This window comes from Hippocampus guttulatus, chromosome 12, assembly GCF_054856545.1.
Source record: "Hippocampus guttulatus isolate MCC_2025c chromosome 12, RoL_Hgut_1.0, whole genome shotgun sequence".
Classification (NCBI taxonomy): domain Eukaryota; kingdom Metazoa; phylum Chordata; class Actinopteri; order Syngnathiformes; family Syngnathidae; genus Hippocampus; species Hippocampus guttulatus.
In genome coordinates, this window is record NC_141272.1 from 1,970,820 (window position 1) to 1,993,169 (window position 22,350).

At 44.3% G+C, this 22,350-nt stretch overlaps 2 protein-coding genes across 2 annotated transcripts in view; both read left to right on the top strand.

The window, feature by feature from the left end:
- Nucleotides 1–13,412, top strand: part of gbe1b (glucan (1,4-alpha-), branching enzyme 1b) — a 48,754-nt gene extending 35,342 nt beyond the window's left edge. Inside the window, exons 13-16 of the mRNA XM_086125264.1 lie at nucleotides 3,214–3,398; nucleotides 4,808–4,938; nucleotides 10,070–10,187; nucleotides 12,397–13,412. Coding sequence (XP_085981390.1) covers nucleotides 3,214–3,398; nucleotides 4,808–4,938; nucleotides 10,070–10,187; nucleotides 12,397–12,459 — 497 coding nt within the window. The 3' untranslated portion in view covers nucleotides 12,460–13,412. The remainder of the gene's footprint in view (nucleotides 1–3,213; nucleotides 3,399–4,807; nucleotides 4,939–10,069; nucleotides 10,188–12,396) is intronic.
- Nucleotides 13,413–16,120: 2,708 nt separating this feature from the next.
- LOC147196918 (high affinity cationic amino acid transporter 1-like) lies at nucleotides 16,121–22,277 on the top strand. The gene is made up of 11 exons (XM_086125819.1): nucleotides 16,121–16,563; nucleotides 16,753–16,911; nucleotides 17,379–17,550; nucleotides 17,629–17,762; nucleotides 17,980–18,202; nucleotides 18,347–18,486; nucleotides 18,818–18,920; nucleotides 19,393–19,580; nucleotides 20,114–20,265; nucleotides 20,352–20,460; nucleotides 21,587–22,277. Exons 1-11 carry the CDS (start codon nucleotides 16,194–16,196, stop codon nucleotides 21,679–21,681), a joined length of 1,845 nt encoding a protein of 614 aa, XP_085981945.1. The 5' UTR covers nucleotides 16,121–16,193; the 3' UTR covers nucleotides 21,682–22,277.
- The last annotated feature ends 73 nt before the right edge of the window (nucleotides 22,278–22,350 follow it).

Consider the following 22,350-nt stretch of genomic DNA (forward strand, 5'->3'; position numbering starts at 1 on the left):
GGTCGGCTGCTGTTTTATTTTAAAAAAAAAAATAGAATAAAATAAATCACTTGTGAATTTGCTGGCAATCGGTCAAAATTTCGAGGGCAAGCTTGTCTTTGCAAGACCAGTTGGAAAATGTTCCAAAGAATCCTCAAATGTCACTCGAGCCCGAAGAAAAAGTTAGCGTGGAAGGTGCGACGACGTTGCGTGCCAATCGGATCAATGACGGCAGAGTCACTTAGCGGTGCTGAGCCAGAGCAAATCAATTTGCCCAGCTTGAGAAGTGCCGTTTATTTACCCATGACCGACAGCGAGGCTGCGAGATGGATACTGTAACGTCGATGGCATTAACGCGGCGGCTGCCGTGAAACGCCTCGCGGCTTTTTATCGCGACATCAGCATACCTGGCGTCGGCTGACTTTCACAGCTCACCGGGACTGCCGATAACCTTGCGGATTTACGAGGCGAAATGACCAAACTGGAAACTTCTCCCGGTGTCTGCTATGTTAAAGACTTTCTCTCCTTTTAAACTGTTATTTTGTATTTTATTCATTTAAATATATATTTTTTTTAATGCACACCGTGATCGTGAATCAGTGTATCATTCCGTTCTTTCCATTTTCAGTTGGCAGTCAAAAATGAAGAAGTGACCGATTCTTTTTTTGTTGTTGTTGTTGTTGTCTAAAACAAAATGATGGGCCACGGTGCTGTATTTGTTTTTCATATCGAATTGCTCGGTTTTACATGACGTATTTTTGGCAGCGACGATTTGGAAAGTATGTTTGCTTATTTGCCGCCGCGGTCAGTCCGGACCATGTCTTGGATCCATGAAATGATCGTTGAGCCATATTGTATGGACGGCAAACGAGATTGAAGCATGAAAGGAATCGACGTCCCGCATGACCTGCCTGACACACGATAGAGATATTTTGCCGCACTCCAAATCAGTCGGTGCGCGTTTTCCTTCTGCTCGGTCGATTAGCACCACACCGTACCATTTTTGTGGGGCCACCTCGCACAACCGAGACAAATACACAAAGTTGACGTTTACGATCAACATTGACATGATAAACAAAGAGAACTACACGTGTATTGAAAACAACAACAGAGTTTTGTCGTAGGAACGTCCGCTTAGCTTAATGCCAGCAAACAATGCGGAACGCCTTTGACATGCTAACGGTTAGCGTCAATCGTCGCAGGGTTTGAATCCGGGCTCCTTCCTGTGTGTCGTAATTGATAGACTTTCAAAAGAGTAACTTCATTTCCAGATTGCCTTCTTTAGGAATTTTTGTTTTGTCTTTTTTTACTGTGATGAAAAAGCTTCCTCTCCTTTATGACAAACATATTTTCAACACGCACCCTGGCCGTGTAACTTTGTTGTTGTTGTTTTCCGTCCCCATCTACAATCTGCTCTCGCCTCACCGCCGCCCTCATTGATCTTCCCTTTTGGCCAGAAATCCCTCCTGTGGTAAACACATTGATCGCGGCGGCTTGATGGTACGGCTAATTACTGAGGGGACCGTGTCACTGTCAGCCGTTTATCTGATGTGTGTCTGGCTTTGACCGCTAATGAGATGCCTGACGTAACCTCGCGTAAACATGGCCGCCTCGCATTCATCCCCCTCGTTATAAGGGAACAGCCGCGGCAGCGCCGCGCAATTAGCCGACCGACGCCATCATAATACTTTTGATTTCTACATGTATGCGTACGGCAGAATCTCGCATCAACTTTCCGGCCTGATTGGCCCGATTTTATGCAAGAACTGCATTGACTTCAAATGAAATATCAAATCTCGTCTTCATTAGGCACCGAAGGACCAGCCGTACGGCATTTAGGTTTTTATCATGGTAAACCCGAGGAGTAGTATTATGAGCTTGATTTTGTCATTGTTTTAGTTTTTTTTCTCTTTGTCAGTTATCATATCAAATATTTTAGTTGCCCCCTTCTGGCCCTGTGGCACAATTACGAGTGGCGGTGGGGGTCCGCCCACAACGGCGCAAACACCCCCTTTTTATTGTACCTGCGCGAGTTTAGCAAAATACCAATAGAAAGAAAACGCCACTTGTGCACGAAAATAAGGTCCTTAGTTTTTAGCTGCTACCGGTTTTGGGTTCAAGATTAGTCATACCCTGGAGCCGGCTTTCCACAGTTCCGTTTGACACAAGCACCCTCCCACCTCTGGTATGCTTTGGATGCTACATCCCAAGTCAACACCACCTTACCTTCTGCAGCTATTTTCTTTTGTTAAGAACAGCGATTCTCTCATTCACAGCTTTATTCCATAGATGCTGCATTGCAATGTTGACGGGCCAGGCCCGATTGTCTGCTACTCCTTTAACAGCCAGATCATGAAATTCATTAGCATCTGCTGTCAATCTCTCTTACGTCTGCTTCGTCCTATTAACCTGACAATTTTTTTTTTTTAATTCTTGGAGGTGCGGCTCGACAACCGCCATTTATTGTCCTGTCGCGCGGCTTCATCCGGCCGCACGTGCCTTGCCACCTCTGCCGGGAATTCAATTATAGCCGGCTGTTGTTTTATGATGTTGACGTGACATCCACTGATGGATTCATCAACTCATCTCTCGCTGAGACGGGGGGGAAGTGGCATTGCGGCTGTTTGCCCTCCGGGATTTGTCCGGGTTTACGTCTCCAAGCTGATTGACCGCCTGGGATGTTGGTTCAACACCTTTTAAAACAGTTGTTGACATTCAAGGAAAATATACAGGACAGTGGAACCTCGCTCAAGAGCCAAATGCGTGAAATGTTTTTCTTCCCAGACAATGATTAAATATTATTTAAGAACAGCTGTATTCTGTCTAGGTGTTTACCGTGTAGAGAGAAGCAGCCTCTAATTTGTATTATCGTGGACAAGAAGGACGTATCGTAAAAGTTTCAGATCTAGTTTTGAACACATTTGTACCAAAAGAACGATTACCCAAGAAACATTGCTTTAGCACACAACGTCGGTAATCTCGATACAGTCACGTAGGCTAGCTCTTGTTTTTGCCGGCTCTCCAAATCAAACGGGAACTTGAAGTGCTGGGAGGTTACCGCCAAATTGGAAGCAGATATAAACGTTCTGCAGCTCTCAACATGAAAAGCCAGAGGCTCCGCCGGGATTCTGCACAGGTCGTGGACCGTTTGCAACATGAAAAGAGCCTCGAATAGCAGCCCCGGTGCAAATCTGCGGTGACGTTTCACTCTCTATTTTTGTCGGTGTGCCGCAGGGAACGAGTTCGGTCACCCCGAGTGGCTGGATTTCCCCCGAGAGGGCAACAACGAGAGTTACCATTACGCCCGGCGGCAGTTCAACCTGCTGGACATGACGAATCTGCGCTACCGTCAGCTCTACGACTTTGACCGCGACATGAACCGTACCGAGGACAAGTACGGCTGGCTGGCCGCCCCGCCGGTAAGGAAACGGGCGCCTGTCAAGTTCACCGTGGAGAGGTTTCCCTCTCGCTCGGATCTAGCTCTCGTCCGGCGTCGTGGCTCTTCAATTAATCGCGGCGCTTTAGCTGAGTGTTTCTCCGCACGAGCGAGATGATGCAAACGCAGAGTAAATCGATCGGGATTAGGCGCCAGTGTGCGTAATTGATTCGCGGCGAGCGTGTCATCGCGCAAGAGAGCCTTGTTCACCTTGCGACTCTGTCGTCCTCCTCCGAAGCCAACTCGGGATAATTGCAACCATTCTCTGCCGCTCGGCCGACATTCTTTTCTCTCCTTCATATCGATCGCGAATCATCTACTTTTATTTCCCAAGCGCTTGTCACTGAAGTGGGGGAAAGTTGCACTGAAGTCATCATCTGGCTGTGCTTCCTAACCTTCACATCACTTAAGTCATTTCATGCCAGACGTTTTTCTCAAATTGGGAGAGCCGGTCGGTGCAGGCCGTTTTTGACCATTTGACTCATTTTTGAAAGCCTCCAGAAAAATGGAGTTCTCTGGCTGTATTAGCATTGGAACCCACCAAAAGAACGCTTCAACACTCTTTTCTTTCATCTGGCGAAGAAAAAGGACATTTCTACCTTTAACATTCTTTAGTTAAACAGCATTGAACATTGATAAGTTTCTTGAAAGTCCTCATTCCCGAGAAATATTCTGCAAAAAAGAGCTTATTATGAAAGGATGCTTTTCAAGCAGTATTCGGCAGATACCTCAAATATCTAAACAATGCTTTCCTGCTCAATAACAACATAAACAACACATAAAAGCAAAATAACAGTTTCAGAAAAACACTGCACTGATGCATGAACTTTGCATGAACGGTCAACTTGATCCACATCCTCACTACTACACTGCTTTCGCACGCTTACACACTCACCCCATGTGTGTCATAGGTATAAAATGAAAATATATTTGTAAAAATGAGCCTGTCAGCATACTTACTACATTGACTTGTGGTTTGATAAATACATTAGAAACGACATTCTGGACTCGATAAATTAACATTTACATGCATGTTGGTTTCCATACGTGATGGCCGTTTAGTCACGCTGCTTTGTTCTTTTGCTTCTCCTTGGAAAAAAACAGACTCGTTTTGGATGTCATTCTGCGCTCCAGGGAATACGCGTCCGTTTGACGTTGATAATAAGAAAAAAAGCCCGCTAACGAAACAGTCCAGTTGCACTTTAGCGCGCGCCGCTGAACCCGGCTGACGAACGCGCCCGTCTGCCGAGATGAGCGCCACCTGGAATCCGCAAAGGCGCTTCCGACTGATACGTAGCGCGCCCTATTGTAATCCTCTAAATCCACGCCTAGGAGGAGAAAGATAATGACTATTCATGCCGTGCGCTCGGGTCCCCGCTGCCTCCCCTGCAGGCCTTCGTGAGCGCCAAGCACCAGGAGGACAAGGTCATCGTGTTTGACAGGGCCAACGTGCTCTTCGTCTTCAACTTCCACCCCAGCAAAAGCTTCCAGCACTACAAGGTGGCCGTGCAGGCGCCAGGAAAGTATCCTTTTTTTTGAGCGCCGCTGCTCTGGGTAGTGGCAAAGGTTGCAACTGATACAACAACAAAAAAAGAATAATTAAACCAATCACATTTTGTGTTCTCGTATTGTTCCATTACAAATGGAATGTTACGAATTTTAAAAAAATGGAGGTTTAGTTTTTGCAGATGTGGCTCGTTTGACAACTTGAAACAATTTCCAATCACAATGTGTATTATTCAACCTTTAGGGTTCCATGAACAATACCAGAGCAAGAACCCTTGTGATTTTCAGTCGCTTACATCCACTTGAAAGCCTTTCAATCAATGGGACACATTAGTGCAATTCCTCGCTTTTATGGTAGAAATTGTCACTTATTAAAGCGGATTGCATGTTTAGATCCATATTTAGTTTGGAGTGTGCTTCGTCGCTTATTATCGGAGACAAAAAGCGTGCCGCGGATAAAAATAAAAGCGACGCAGCAGGCGGCAAGCAAACATGGCCGCGGTGTTTATTTGCAGATGGGGGAAGAAGGGGGCGGGGGAAAAAAAGAACAACAGCGGCAGCTGCTAATCTCTTAATATCGAGTGCTAATTGCGAGCGTGTTAAACGCGGCGTAATTACAATCACTCTTGACGGGGTGAAGCCGGGGCGCGGCGCTTAATCGCCTCGCCGCACGCTTTTCATGTTTTTAAGGAGAGGCCTCCGATGCCGGATGCTGTCATTAGACGGCACAGACGTCAACAATATCTATACTATATTTCTATCTGGATATAGATATAAAGATATACAAGTATAGATATAGATAGGTATATGCATGCGTGCATTCATGTGTGTGTTTGTGTGAAGGCGTCGCGAGGAGATGCAGATGCTCGAACGGGGAACATGTGCCGAGGATCCAATTAGGGGCGAAGACAGATGAAAATGCCACTCAAAGGCAGCCGAGGTAAACACGGAACGAGGCGAACGTGCGCCAAAGTGCTTTTTCATTACAAGGCGCCTGTCACAAACTTTGCTGCGCGAGGTTCGGCACGGTCACGGAGCAGAAAATAATGGCCGCTCAAGACTGACCCGAGCCGCTCATGCTTGACTCGCCGCGTTGTTTTGAACCGCAGGCCAAAAGCAGACATGACGCTTTTTTTTTTTCTTCCTGCAATTGGAAAACCGTTCCCAGGTGTCTTCAGAACATGTCCGTTCAATGCTTTCGCCAAGTTTCCTTCCACGGGGCTAATTATTTGGATTTGATATTAGCCTGTTTTGAGGGGGTGGCCCTGTCTACGAGCTTGAGTGCTCTACATTAAAACCCCCACCAATTGCATTTTGCTATTCAGAATCACATATTATTGTTATGTTTGTTTGGTTTTTTTTAACCCCTGTGGAACCAATCAACAGTTGTACTTTTGTTCTCTTTCTGCAATGCCCGAGATGGCACCAAAGCCCTGCCTCAAAGGAAAGTAATCAGTGTCAAAGGATGTATGGCCAAGTCTTACATCTCGACTGTTGAATGATCTTTGTATGTTGGGGCGGAGCCAAGTTTAGCCTTAGTTGTTCGCTGAAGGGGGAGGCTTTCTCGCAGGTTTTGGATTTGTTGTTTGTAGGGGGGGGGGGGGGTTCAACGATGTTTGTTGTGTTTTCAGCTAAGAATGCGGCAGTTAAGTGAGTGACAAGTTTTGCATTTCAGCCAATCGGGGCGGGGGGGGGGGGGGCGACATTTCATCGTTGATGTGTTTCTTCATTTTTTTTTAAGCTCTTTATCTAAAAATATAAAAGAGAATGCAAAGGAATAAACTGGCTTTTTATATGAAGTGCAAATACTTTCCCTCTTGTAGCAGCCATGTGTTGGAAGTGTTTGTTTGCATGTGAGCGTCGGGCCGTAGGTTGTGCCCTACTGCAGTTCCTTGAGAATGTTCTTACCGTATTTGTATATGAACGTTGGACTGTTTGTCCCATTCAATAAACGGCTGAACAAAACCAAAGCGGTCAAACGAGGCCCCGTTACGATAATTCCGAGCGTATTTACCTCCTATTTGTCCAAGTTGGTGGTTGGACTTTTGAGCGATTCTGTCTTTGTTAGCGGCTGCAGACGGGCGCAGTCGGGCTGCAAGGTCTTCCCATCAATGAATGTGAATAAAAGGCCAAGATGGAGGAATTCTTATCGATTTTGTCCAATAAGCTGGGAGGAGAGCTGAGTTTGGGCAGTGTGATTGCAGCCATTGATGACTAGAAAACAATCCGGCCAGGAGCGTGATTGCAGAGCGAGACATGAATTCAATTCCTCATCAGCTTGTCTTCTTTCCTGCACGAACACTAAATGCGTGTGTGTGTGTGTGTGAGTGTGTGTGTGTGTGTGTGCGCGTGCGCACACATGAACTAAAAAGTGGTCCCCACAAAACACATTAACCGGTATGTGTGTGTGGGTGTGGGTGTGTGTGTGTGTGTGTGCGAGAGAAAGAGAGAGAGACTACTGGGTCTTTCTATACGAAAACCAAAAGTAAAAAAGATTTCACAGGTAAATGTCCATATAGTGTATGACCTTTAGTTGGTTTCTACAATACGCATTCCTTTTTGTGACTCTTCCAGTCTCTCTGTATCTAAGGTCATACCACAGTATCTCATTTGTCCAGGCCCTGAAAGAGCAAAGCAGCCCCAACCTACCACACTACAACCACAATGCAAGACATGATCTTGTTCATAAATGGTCTTACTTTTACATCAAAAAGTCTTTAGGCAAATGCGAGATGAGCCTCTGTTTGGGTTGTTTTGTTTTATTGTTTTGTTTTTTTTTTGTCTTGGAACTTTCTCATGTATACCATTGTTTGCCCACTGTCTTTCTTCTGGTTAAGTCAGGAGGCCTGCAGTTCTTTGAATGCCATTCTGGGTTCTTTTGAGACTTCCTGGATGAGTAATCGTTGCACTATTGGAGTCATTTTGGTTGGCTGACCATTCCTGCCACGGTTCACCACCGTTCCCCTGTTTTTCCCATCTCATACTCAAACAGAGTATGTAAATGTATAAACAGAAGATGTGGCACAGCAGCTCGTGGAAAGTGTGTGTCATGTTTGTAAGAAAAGATGATGGAATTCATGGCGCGTTTCTTAGGTTGTATATCTGAACACAATATTTTGTGGGTCTTGAAGGATCATTCAAAATACTTTAAAGCGGCTCTCGGTATAGGGAACTTTGCTTTGAAAATGGCTGCCAGTGATTGAGTAAAGTGTGATAAGTACATATGTAAAAAAAAAAAAAAAAAATTAAATCCTGACACTGTACGTTTGGAATAATAAGAACACAATAAATGGTTGCAGTAAGTGCAGCGCGGTGTGGATTTGTCCCCGTAAAAACGAGTCGGTGTCAGGCCCCGCGCCATGACAGCTTTCTCTGACAGGGAGCGAGAGCGACGAGCTGGCGCCATGGCAGCCACCTGTTGCTTGACGGTAGATCAAACGGCAATCTGTTCCGACGCGCGCGGCACTTTGCGGCGCTCACGTGGCTGCCGTTTCAAATACTGGCCGTCGTCCATTTCAAAGCACATTCAACCTGATGTTGCGTCTCCAAGATTTAATGCAACGCAATATGGCCAACTTTGCTGATGATGACCTTTGGATATTGTTTGAAAGGGTTTTTTGCTGAACGAATAAACACAAAATGATGAATCGTATTAAGCGGCTTAAATGAACAACTACCACGAACAACTCAGGCTTTCCCCCGACATGCAAAGGAAAATTGTTTCTTTTTAGGGGTATCGGACGGAAAATTTGGTTTCAATTTTTGCGGTTGACCTGCGTCTGGTGTGCCGCTCGTAAAAAGACATTTTGCTGCCCATGACAACATTGTCGTCGGGGCGGGTGGGCCGTCGATGACCCCCTGAGTTTGAATGCCCAGGGGTGCCCCGTTTCTCCCCCTTTGGACACCCCTGAATACACTTCAACAAGAGAAGCGCTAAGGAATCGGATCAATTTGTATCGATAACGGAAGCGGAATCTCTAAACTCTTGCCAATTCCCATCCCTCGTCATCCGATCATACAAAAATCGGTGAGCTTCTTGTTCAGGCCCGGCAGATGAACGTTTGTATGACACGTTCAAAATCTGACCGTGAACATGGGTTCCTTGGATCATGTGCAGAGTACAAGTTGAGCCAACATGGCATTGCGTTGAAGTGGCGCCACTCAAGAGTCGGGCGCGCAAGGACTTGCTGGAGAGTCTCGCCCATTGAAACTAACGTACAAAAAGTACTTTTCAATGACATTCAGCCCAGCCAATTGCTTTTAGACGGGCCGATAAGTGCGCACTGGATTACATCTTTATCCCTCTTTTCTGCCAGCCCCCCTCCCCATTCTGCCCCCCGTCATCTTTATCCCAGCGCCCTTCACGCCGAGATGGACTCTCCGAACGGGCCCTCCTTTTGACTCGTCTTCTCGATTGCACTTGTTTTGTCGTCGCTTCGCGCTGCACAAATTGGATTGCTCAGTTTGTGGTTGCATTTTCTTTTGTGTGTGTGTGCGTGTGATGGACGATTTTATGTCTTCCTGGGCCTTGTCGCGAGATTGGAAAAGCAAATAGATGTGTCGGTAGATTGTTCAGAGACTCGGCTCACGTACGGGGAAAAGACGGAGGAGTTTGCTCTTTGCTGCAAAGCTTGCCGGAGTTTTCGCTTGAGCCGCTTGGTAGTCGTCGCTTTGGCCTTGGAGGCACCTTGTCAGATTGCAGCTTGACTGTGAAAAAGAGAAGGCGGATTGTTTGGATTTAGCAAGAAATCACATCTGAAGCTCAAAGTGAGGCAATCCGTGCTTGGGCCCGCTTGACAACTCAAGTCTGGTACGTTGGGCTGAAAGAAAGAGAAGGTCAAAAAATAATGGACAAAACAAAAACTCATTCAATGCCAAAGATGTTTTTTTAATGCCCCCCCCCCCCCAAGAATCCAGGCATTCAATCCCAGGTAGGTCTTTATGTATTTTTTCACATCAAGTCAAAAAAGTCCTTTGGCCCGGCCTGTCACGAAATGACTCTGATCGCATTTTTTTCCAGTTCATGCCGATGGGACGTGAAGATTCGGGCTCGTCCAATCCAAAGCACTTGTGATCCGAACTCCTCTCTCGAAGTCAATCTGCTTGCCGCCTGCAGTCGCTTGACTTTCCTTAACCGCCGCGTGCCAGGTACAAAATCAAGCTGGACTCTGACGAGGCTCTGTACGGCGGCCACGGACGGCTGGACCACAGCACCGAGTTCTTCACCGAGCCGCAGCCCTTCAACGGACGCGCCCATTCCATGCAGGTACACGCGTCGTCTTGTCATTATTTTGTGGATGCATTCACACGCTGACAACAGCAAAAAATTAATAAATAAAATAACAAGTAGAGTAAGCCTGCAGAGGGCTGTCTCCTAGGGAGGGGGGCGGGGGGCGAGCTGTATCTTTTACTTTGTACTACTTGGTAATTCCAATGAGATTCCATCTATAAATATGAACTACAAAGAGCATTCCCCCCGTAAAAGCTACATCGCACTAACTACTCTTTTTATCGATGCTGTCCGAGAGGTGCTAATTAATTTGCATCCCACCGAGAGCCATTTCTATTATTGCGACCGAAACAAGCGAAGCGGCAGTGCCGATGTTGGCCTGCAGGCTCCCAGCCGAAGCGCCGGTCCTTCGTGCCAAATCAAAGCGTTTTAATCTTGGGAAGAAAAAAAAAAAAGCCCTGCATTTCCCTACGTAAAGAATGTAAATTATTCAGCGCGTTACCTTTTCATGTGCGGCCGTGAAGAAGTGCTAAAAGGGGGAACGACTCAAGGCGCCGGGTTTTGTTTACGTGAACTCAACTTGAACCTCGGCACGTCACTAATGCAAGCGTCGGCGCACTTAAGCAGATAAGGATGTTGTTCTTGTTCTTGGTTTTCTTTTTCCTCTCATCAAGGACCAACTTATTACTTTTTCTCTACTTTTTGACGCCTCGCTTCAGCGAAAGGCCACTTTTGCCAGCACGTTATGTCATCGCGTACGTCGGAGAAGAAAGGGAGGCGGAGTACAAAATGCTTCCACCTCCTCGGCATCGACTTTCTTGTTTTCTGACTTGGAAACGTAATCGGACGCCGCCATCTACCGGGAGGGGGGGGGGGGGGGCTTGAACATGCCCACCCCGTTTCATTTGCCAGACTCCGCAAACCATAAAAGGCTCCACCCACCCGACTCGGAATTACAGTCAACCCTTTTTAAAACGTACCCGGAGGAACACAGCCAATCTGTACATTATAACGGGGGTTCATAATAAGCGTCTCCAATAAAATATCCTCCAACTATGATGTATCATACAGTATGAACGTAATACAGGATAAACCTGCCAATGCCGTGTATACAGTCTGAAGAAAAAATGATTTGAGAAGACGAGAAACAAACAACTGTAGCGTTCCTACTTCATCTCTGAAAACATTCACTCGGCAAATGTTGCTCGCCGTGGGCAATGATGTTGCACTTTCTTAAAAAGAAAACTGTCGCCTAAAAAGAAGACAAACGATGGATGTCACGCTTTTACTTCGAAATAAGTGAAACCGTCATTGTTGCACGGTGCCAAAAAGATGTTGTGCTTTCTTAAACCGAATTATCAATGTTTAACTTTCCTAAAAAAAAATAATACAAAAACAAAGTAGCAATTCCCTTAAAATAAAACCAAAATATTGATGTTGCACTTTCCCAAAAAGAAAATATTTATGCATGAAACATTTAACTGTTATCCACATTGTTTTGTTGAACTTGTTTTTTTTATAATTCATTTTAAGTCAGGTTGAATCCTGTGTGGAAAAAAAACCCTAATTATTTTGTGTTTGCTTTTCATTTTGCCCAAATGCAAACCAAACAATTAGCGTCCTAACGTTGCTCCCGCGTGACCGTTTAGGCCACCGGTGGGCGCCAAAGAGACCCAGCAGCGCTTGGAAAGTTCACTACCTGATTGAATTGTTGACGGCTCTCGCTCCGGCGACTCTTTGGGGAAATCTAAGGGCTGTTTTATGTCTGCCTGACTTTTTTTCTTTCCTTCTTCCATGAGATGACTAATGGCGCTCGGTGGCTCTTGGCCCGCCGAGCGCGCGCGGAATATCAAACAGATTGATCAAAGAGCTGATTAGCAACTGACGCTTTGTTCTAAAAATAAATACGTGCGTACGTTGCGGTTGCGTGCCCGCCATACGTATTGTACCGGGTACCTGATATTCACACGCGCCCACGATCTTACATTTTTAGCCCTCCACATGACATTTTTCGCTTCGATGTTGCACAATGAGAGCTCAGTTTTGGGTTCTGGGTTTTGCATTTTTGGGTTTTTTTATCGTCTTCGTTAACATGCAAGAATGTTCAAAAAATGAGATGGGCAACATTTTAAGACAGTAGCTTTTTTTCTTTTTCTTTTTTTTTGTGGGGGGCGGGCAATACTTTTTGCCTGGTCCACCATTTAACCCTCATCTCACTTGTGTCATTTTTTTTCTTTACCCCCAGGTGTACATCCCCTGCAGGACCGCCATTGTGCTAGCCAATGAAGAGATCGATTACTGTTATTAAAGGACACACACACACACACACACACACAGAGTGTCTAATTAGTCCATTTGGACGTCAAACGCTGCTCGAGTTTATCCGCCACCAGCAGGCCAAAGGATTTTAGTCGTGTTCAGTGTTGTCTTGTAAAACCCAAGTGCGGGTGCGGGGAAGCAACAACACAACAAGATAAAGAATGATTCGTAATAATAATCATGGTCAAATCCTGGATGATCGCATTTTATTTTGCACTTTTGGATGCTGATGTATGGTTTCTTTTTTTGCGTGGCGCTACTTGACAATAAGGGTACCCTTAATACAGTTAGTTGAATGGTTAATAAGATTGCCTGCTGTCAGTTTAGCACTTTGCAAAGCCTGAATGAACAGCCTCGGCACAATCGGCGTTGTGCTTCTCTGGGAATAAATTGCCACAATAAAATAGAAGGCACGTCTCCAAAATGTGGATGCAGATTTTGACCCAAAACACAAAGAAAAGTTATTTGGGGTTCAGGGAACAATGAAATAGGAAAGTTGCTTCCGGTTGGGGCGAATTTTCTTTCAGTTGGAGCACTGAAATTCACCCAAAATGGCTGCTTCAAACCAAAATGGCTTACTTCCTCTTAAGTTTTGGGGAATGAATGATCATCAACCGTGTCCAGCTCATTAGTCAATTTTGTATTCTTGAGGATCCGTGCAAAAAAACGTACGCACATCACGTCACAATCCATTTTTTTTTAAGCATCTTTAAGGGTACCCTCATGGTAACGTGGCATTGTATCAGTATTACGAGCACTTCAATCATTTGTGGGGGCATTGTCATGCTAAACACGTAATTTGCACAAAACAAAAGGAATCATGAAAAATGAAAGGATATTTGCATGAGCAACACTTTGGACCTTTTTGTCATTGCAAGTGATATTTTTGCAGTGTGGAACATTAAAAATGTGCCATCTCGCTACTGGCATTGCTTTCCTGGTTCCTCTGTACAATTTTTTTACACTTTATAACCCCAAAGTCACTTGTCTTTTATATTGTCTTTTATATTATTATTATTATTTTATTTATATATATATAAATGGGGAAAAAAAGATTTGTGTGGCTGTGGCAATGTGCGTGTGCGCATGGAAGTATGCTCTACTTATTCGATCAAAGCGACACTCTTACCCACGTGTGATATATTATCAAGAACTCCACTTGAAGATAAAAAGGGTGTTCAATCCTCACTCCAAGTGTACGCGTGTGTGTGAGTAATGTAACCCTATACTTGTGTCATATACAGTCTACGGATATGTCAGCTTTTCATGTACTTACAAAAATCGCATTTGGATGGATACACGTCCCACTGTCTCTGCAATGCCACTTGTTTGTGGCATGCTTTTGTTTAAACATGAGGATAAATACTTCTCACGTCTGTGTTAGCTCAACAGGCACCAAATACTAAACATTCTTTGAATTGAGAGAAAATTTTCAGTGATTGAGCTCAGTTTGGGCTCAATCACTCCACGTAGTGGTCGCATAAGAATAGTTGTATGATGTTTTCTTCATCAAGTAAAAGTATTTTTCTGTATTCAGGCGCTGTTGAGTTTGGCGTTTTGCATAATGTGAGTGTGTTTTTTTTAATATTATCAAATTTCCACCCTTTTTAGCGGAAAAATATTTGGTACTTGTAAAGCTAAAGCGGGGGGGGGGGGGTTATTATTACCTTTATTATTATTATTGTATTACTATTTGCTGTCCGAGGTTTGGGAATCTAATTACTAAAAAGCTACTTCATTGTCGTTAGCGCCATCTTTTGGTTGAAGGCAGTGAGTACAGTCTAACAAGCCATATTTTTTTATGTACAATTTGTCAGGTTCTTAACGTAGACGAAAGATGAGGGAATGTCGTCGTTTTAAACGTCTTATTTCGGACCAACCCCAACGTAACGGCCATAGATGGTCCCGCTGTCATACACATGAACGTCGGTCGGAACGACACACACTGCCTCCGACGTGCGCAGATATATTTGTTTTAATTTTTAATTGTATTTATTTATTTTTGTCTGATGTTGTGTATTAACAGCACAAACCTGGCCATTGACAAAAAAAGGTAAACCTCTTCAAAATCTGCTGACTTTCAATGTCCGTGCAATGCCTTAAAGTCAAGGTTGCCCTTGCCAATATGGCCGGCAGGGTGGTGTTCACCTTCACATTTTCGCAGTAGATCATTTTACTATTCACACTCGCTAAAACATCTTCCTATATTAAATAGATACAGATATGTATGCATGTATTATAATGACGCACATGCACATGTGGACCCACGTTGTGTTTGTTACACAGCCCATGAATGGTTTGTGTAGAAGACGAAAGTGCAGATTCAAAAAGATGCACGAGTTTATCTGAACGTCAGCATGAAGGCTATCGCGAGCCCTTGTCACGTTGAAGCGATTACGTCACCGAGACGTCCAAGGGCCTCTCGATGCTGTAAAGTTATAAATAAAGAGAGGACATACAAATGGAGCAATGCCAAAACGTGAACTAAATAGTAATAAGTTAATGTTTCCGCTCTTGTTGAAGCTGTACTGGAAGTAGGCTCTGGTAAAGTAGCCCCTGCAGGTGGGCTCTCCTCCTCCGGGTGGCGCCAAAAACAACGCTTTTTCTCTGCGCCAATATCAGACTTATTGAGTTGGTCTTATGTAAAAAGTAAGGTAAAACCTTTAAAAAAAGAGAGAGAAGGAAAAAGGCAACTCCCTGATGGTTATATGGAAAGAATTATTAGTGCTCGCGGGATCCAGTTATTGAGAGAGAGAGAGCGATGGCAGTAACTTGACGAATGCCTGATTCACTAAGGGTGTAGGAGGATCTTGAAAATGAAAATTTAAAACCCATTTTAAGAATCCTCATCTTTATGGTCATGAATCACGATATGAACCCTCACGCCTCACAGCAGTAAAAGCCAGTGGTGGGAAGTGGCAAAGCGCAAATACTTTGTTCCTGTCCTTAAGTAGATATTTCAGGTACCTATACTTACTATTTATTTTTCTGATGACTTTTTACTTTTGCTCTATTTTTTCAAACATCAGTACTGTGTACACCTTACTTTGTGAATGGTTACTTTTTTTTTAAAAAAATCTGCACGGATGATATGTTAAAGACAGACGGAGGTCAACTTATTTGAGATATTGATTGATCAAGATCTTGGGGTCTTATAAGCTAGGAAAAGTGTCACTGTAAACGGTGACACAGACCACTAACGACATGTGATTGTCAAGGAAGAATCCGATTGCCCTTGAACATGGCGATCGATCATTGCCAAAGATTTCTCAAAATATTCTTTTATTTTCTCACATTTCTTCTTTGTGGCCTTACACCTCTTCCTTGATAATTGCACCATGTTTTTGTGGTTCCACCAAAAAAATAATAGTTCTGTTTACTGTATGTGGAGTCCTTAAAATCCAATGCAGGGTCACAGTGATTCTGTTACAGCGCACCGGTAGATGCACAGTGCTCAGTCGCATAGTGCAAGAGGTTTACGATCTCTTGATAGGGCAGTTTTCCTGTTGTGATTAGCTTATTTAGCATTTTTGTTGTTGTTGGTTCACAGCATACTGGCATGCAAAGTGATGAAAGCACTGTGTTTTCAAGCTAATGCTAGCTAGCTCATCAACAACTGACGATATGTAATGTGTATTTTTTTTGTGTGTGTGTGTGTGGTCCTAATACTTTGGTACAAACGTGTGTTGTTTTGCCAACAGTCCACATCCCGCCTCAGGCGCGATGATTCCAGAAGCCTTGAAGAGCTTCGGGAGGCAGCTGGTGCGCATCAAGGTGGTGGACTCTACCAGCGACGAGACCCGTCTGTCGCGCTGCCTCAACACGTTCGACCTGGTGGCGCTGGGTGTCGGGAGCACGCTGGGCGCCGGGGTCTACGTGGTGGCCGGCAACGTGGCCAAAGAGAATTCGGGACCCGCCATCATTTTGTCCTTCCTGATTGCGGCGGTGGCGTCCATCCTTGCCGGCCTGTGCTACGCTGAGTTTGGTGCCCGCGTGCCCAAAACAGGCTCAGCATACCTTTACACTTACGTGACGGCCGGAGAGTTGCTGGCCTTCATCACCGGATGGAATCTCCTCCTTTCGTATGCCATTGGTGAGACATTTTAGAAATTCATGAGGTTGGATCATGAGCATTTAGTGTGATTTCCCACAATCAAGTTTCACCACATTTGGCAGGCAAATTCAACTTGGGTTAAAAAATAAATACTTGACTGACTTGCCTGCAATGAGGTCAGATGCTAAAGTTCCTGCCCTGAATTGATTTTGTCTCGTTTGTCCACAGGTACTTCGAGCGTGGCCAAAACGTGGAGCGTCACCTTTGACACGCTCATCGGAGGCAAAATCGAGAAGTGGAGCAAAAACAACATACCCATGAACTTGCCTGGTGTCCTTTCAGATCACCCTGATGTCTTTTCAGTCGCTCTCGTCCTAATTGTGACAGGTCAGAATGTCCCGATTGTAAAGAAACGAGTATCACGTTTCCCGAGTAGAATAATTGCCTGAGTCATGGAAAAAAAAAAAAAAAAGTCCAGTTGCCTTGATTCAACCTTTGCAATGACTTGAATAGCACTTTCAAGTTACACATTCACAATTAATTCAAAGAAAAACTTTTTTTTCCCACAACACATTATTTGGGAACATTTTTTAATTGATGATGTGACATGAAGTTACACGTGAGTTGGGCAATTATGCTGTGATGCTAACGCTGTACGTATGCCAAGTTTTGAGAGAAAAAAAGTTGCTTAGCCCGGATTTTATATATTTTTAAAAAATCTCTACTTATTGGTCAAATTATGGCTTTTTGTCCAAACCCAGCCTTTTTTTCTCTAATGATCAAAAGATTGTTTTTGTTTGACTTTTCAAGTTTTACTAAATGGTTAAAAACTGCCACATATTGAATGCTTCCAGGCGTGCTCGGTTTTGGCGTGAAGGAGTCTGCGCTGGTGGGCAAAATCTTCACCAGTATCAACATCCTGGTTCTCATGTCCGTCATGGTTGGCGGGATGATCAAAGGGGACGCCAAAAACTGGAAGGTGCACCCAGACAACATCCTCAGCGCCGCCGACGCGCCCTCGCCCAAGTGAGCGGCGAGATGACTTTTTCGTCCCCAAACGTAACTGAATCCTCTCGGCTGATGAGTCTTTTTCTGCGTTTTCAGTACAACCGATCATTCGTCTTTGAAGCAAAGTCTGGGCGCGGGGGGCTTCATGCCCTTCGGCTGGATGGGGGTCTTCTCCGGGGCCGCCACCTGCTTCTACGCCTTCATTGGCTTTGAATGTATCGCCACGACAGGTGGGTGGAAACCTTTTCCCGTCGGAAAACCAAAGGAAAAAAAGTTGCTACGTTACAGATTTTTTGGGGGGGGAACAAGAAAAATGATGTTGCAAGAGACACATGACACACATGTACTGGCGAGTCACCGGGAAGGTGCTTGCAGGGCCACGCTGCCACCTTGTGGCGTTTTAAAGTATGGCTGAAATGAATGGAAACTGTTACCTCTGCCGTCCAGGTGAGGAAGTGAAGAACCCACAGAAGGCCATCCCCATCGGGATTGTTAGCTCGCTGCTCATCTGCCTGGTGATGTACATGGGCGTGTCGACAGCCCTCACCGTCTTGGTGCCGTACTACCTGCTGGACAGACAGAACCCGCTGCCGGTGGCCTTCACGCACGTGGGCTGGCCGATCGCCACCAACGCCGTGGCGGCCGGCTCTCTCTGCGCACTGTCCACCAGGTCAGATGCCGTATTCATACAAGGAATATGCTTCATGTCTTGCCCCCCACCCCCCCCCCCCCCCTCCGCCCCAAAAAAATCCATATTTGAAAAAAGAGATCGTGTTTGTATTGACATGCTGGTTTTTGCTGTGTCCGCGTGTAGTTTACTAGGCGCCATGTTCCCCATGCCCAGAGTGATGTGGGCCATGGCGGAAGATGGCCTGTTCTTCAAATGTTTGAGCAGAATCAACCGTCGCACCCAAACGCCCGTCATCGCAACCGTCGTGTCGGGTGTTGTCGCGGGTGAGTCGAAAAACGCAAATAGACGCAAGGCTCTACTCGACCGTAGTTTTTTTTTTTTTGCTCAGTGTATTGGAATTTTTCATTTGGATACAACATCCCCTTTAATTCAAGAACCGGGGAGAAAATTTCCATGTGGATCATTTTTTTCCTGACGAGGCTGCAGGACCTCTGGGTCTCATCTAGGAATTCCTGACAATGACTTGAATTGATTTGAAATTTTGTAGGGACTCAAATGGACTTGCTCTTGTTTTTACCGCAGTGACTTGAAATTTGAATGTTCAAACTTGACTCGCGCAGTTGACGCGTTGTTGTTGTTGTTGTGCTGCCGCAGCCCTGATGGCCATGCTGTTCAACTTGAAGGAGCTGGTGGACCTCATGTCCATCGGCGCTCTGCTGGCTTACACGCTTGTCGCCGCATGCGTGCTGATGCTCAGGTACGTCCGTCAAATGCAGGGGTGCGCCAACTTTTTGAGGCACTTGGGATTTTTTTTTTTTTTCTGAGGGCATCATCTTGCACATACTGCACATTTGACAATAAAGGTGTACTTGACTTGACGGCAATTCAACTTATGCCATCGGAATGAAAATGAGTCAGAGTGCTACGAAGGCAAAATTTTGTTTTTTTTCTTTTTTTGTGGAGAAAAAATGCTATGACCAAAAAGTTTTTGCATGAATAAAACTTATCTCATCTTAACAAGGACAACGACATATTTTGTAAAAGTAAAAATATCAATTACATGACGCTACTGAGAGGCAGTATAAAAAATGGGAAATCCCATCAAGAACCTGCTAAAAATTGCTGATCATAACAGGGGAAAACTGTAAACTATTTTGCGGACCCCCAGGTTGAGAACTACCGGTCCAATGAAGTCCAACGTCAGGTCTAAACTGATCTGTGGTGTGAAGGTACAAGCCCGACAAGAGCGCCACCGATGAGACGGCCGCTCAACAGGAGGAGGTGGAAACCAAGGGCGACAGGACCATCCGGAGAGAAGATGACTTCTGCGCCACCATCAGGTGGCTCCTTTTCCAGCCGGATAAAGAACCCACTCTTCGCTCCGGCTTCGCGGTCACCATTTGCACCAGCATGCTTGGTAAGAACCAGCACGTAAATTAAATTAGCTCCCAAAGTTCCGTTTTGACGGTGATTCCGTTAAAATCACATTCACATTTATAAAATTGCATTTCAACAATGCAATGAATACAATATTCATGTTAAATTTGGATCGCTGTGTGTTAACCATCGTGGAGTAAAATGAGCATTGTGAAATTGAAAACGTTTACAGTAACAGGTAAACAATCGATAATGATTTTAAATTGTAATATTGTGTGCATTTACTTGCTGGAAGTCATAAATTATAAGAGATACTGTTAAAAACGCTATTTATGAAGGGAAAATTGTGTATGATAAATCGAGTATTTGTGTATTTGTCATATAATAATAAAACAATTAAAATGTATGAACTTAATACAATCACTCTTGCAACACAGTAATACATTTGAAAAAAATCTTATGCTTTCTGGTGTTGAACTTTTTTTTAACCAAAGAAAACCCGATTTAAAATTGTAACCGAGTGTTGTATAGTACTCCTAAAATGGCTTCTTGAGTTGGGTTTTGGTCTGGCAGTGGTTTTGGCGTTCCTGTTCAGCGCGGTGGCGGTCACGGGCCGGAAAGCTGCGTGGTGTCCCATCCTCCTGGGCGCCATCTTTACGGCATGCGTGGGCGTCACCGCTGTGGTGTGGAGACAACCACAGAACAAGACCAAGCTCACCTTCAAAGTGATCATTTCTTCACTTCCCTTTTCAACTCTTCGGAGAACATTTGAGTTGGAATCTCGGTTAACGTGCTTGGTGTCTACTTGTAGGTCCCTCTGGTGCCCTTGATCCCACTGGTGAGCATGCTGATCAATACGTACCTGATGACGCAGCTCCTGTCAGGACCATGGGTGCACTACACCACCTGCATGGCTATAGGTGCTTATTGTTATGACATGGCTTTAAATGCTTACCGTTGTAACAAATGGCTACAGGGGCTTCTTGTTATGCCACATGACTGTCGGTCCTCATATGACACGTAACTATAGGCTGTAATTATGAGCTGTGGCTATAGGTGTTTACGGTTATGGCACACCACTATCGGTGCATATTGTTATGAAATGTGCCTATAGGTGTTTGTTATGACACACGGCTAAAGTTGCTCGCTGCTATGACATGGCTATCGTCGTCTGTTGTGAAGACACATGACATAACAGTGTTATAGCATGTGGCTACAGGTGCTTATTATTATGACACGTGGTTATAGATGCATATTGTTATGACATGTCTAGGTGCTTATTGGTAGGGCACCTGGCTATCGGTGCTTACTGTTATGACACAGGATTGTAGGTTTGCTTTGTTGACATGTGACGGCAGGTGCTTATTGTTATGGCATGTGGCTTGAAGTTTCTGTTATAGCATGTGGCTATAGGTGCGTATTATGACACAAGGTTATGAAGTGCCAGTAGGTGGCAACACGCGGCTATATGTGTCACTACGTGTGCTATAGGTGCTTATTGTTATGCCGCCTAGCTATAGGTGCTTACTGCTGAGAGATGTGGCTATATAACATGTGGACTATCGATTTTTGTTGTTATGACACGTGGCTGTAGGTGCTAATTGTTATGGTGCAGGGTGAAACATTTGATTGCCATTTGTATATTTGTTGATTTATAATATTTTAGCAAACGACCAGCAAGCTGCCCTCATGGACAATTCAGGCCACTTCACAATTCACAACTCCAAAAAACCCATTTTTTTGTAATCAGAAAAAGGACAGTGAGAGGTGCCAGGAACACTGTCAATCTTCCAATTGCCTTTTACAGATTACAATCGGAGCAAATTATTCAAGCGGTGCTCTGCTAATGGCAAAAATATATATGAGTTTCTTTGCCAGCATTGTTAGCTTGTTGCCATACTGACCTTGCAACTCCAAAACTACCAACAGTCCCACCATGTCCGTTTCCAAGTTAGCTTAAGGGTGGAGATTTTTGCTGCCCAAAATAGCAGAAGAGGGTTGACAGGATGGACACACTAAAGAATTCTTGTAAATGTTCTTTTTCAGGTATTCTCATCTACTTCGGCTATGGCATCCGTAACAGCGCGCTGGCGGAGTGGAACAAGGAATGCAAACTGGACGGTCGCGGGGATGAGCTGTGATTTGATGAGACCGGTCAAACAAAGAGTAGAAGGCAGCTGACAAACTTTTTGGAAGACCGCAGCTGAAACAAAGCACTTTTTTTCTATCTTTAGACACGCTTTTTAACAGACCATCTGTTGTACATATTTTCTCTTACATAACCTGTGTTCATTTTTTTAACTTTGCAGATTTCTCTTCTACTTGGGTGGAGGGGGTGACCATGACCAAGATTTTTTTTTTTACAATTTGTCAGGAATGAATACATCGGGTTTAATGAATACGTTCAGCCATTTGTGAGTGCATACATGAAGGCATATACATTTGATATTTTGGGCCTTAGCGAAGGTCTGCCTGAGTTATAGCATTCAAATTTTGTGAATATTGTGAAGTGAACAAGTGCCACTCAATATTTAGAAATGTATTGTAATCACCCATTTTTCAAATATTTACTTTTTAAAAAAATATTTTATAGTTTGTATCATATTTTAGTTCCTTTTACTTACTATTTTTTTACCTTGAATTTTTGTATTTACATATATATTTATATATTATAATTACATATTCCATGTGAACAAAATATGTACTTTAGAATTGATTCATCAAATTCTGTCCATCAGGGCTCACCTGTTATCTGAAGCCGAGCCATAAAAACAGCACAGATACCACTGAATAGTTAGACGCTAATTGGA

What these genes read in the sequence shown, in the direction of transcription:
- LOC147196918 (XM_086125819.1), top strand. Translation starts at nt 16,194, where the DNA reads ATGATTCCAGAAGCCTTGAAGAGCTTCGGGAGGCAGCTGGTGCGCATC. An exon ending in CTCTGCGCACTGTCCACCAG is followed by an intron (nt 18,203 to 18,346) that starts GTCAGATGCCGT and finishes GTCCGCGTGTAG; the next exon opens with TTTACTAGGCGCCATGTTCC. An exon ending in CGTGTCGGGTGTTGTCGCGG is followed by an intron (nt 18,487 to 18,817) that starts GTGAGTCGAAAA and finishes GTGCTGCCGCAG; the next exon opens with CCCTGATGGCCATGCTGTTC.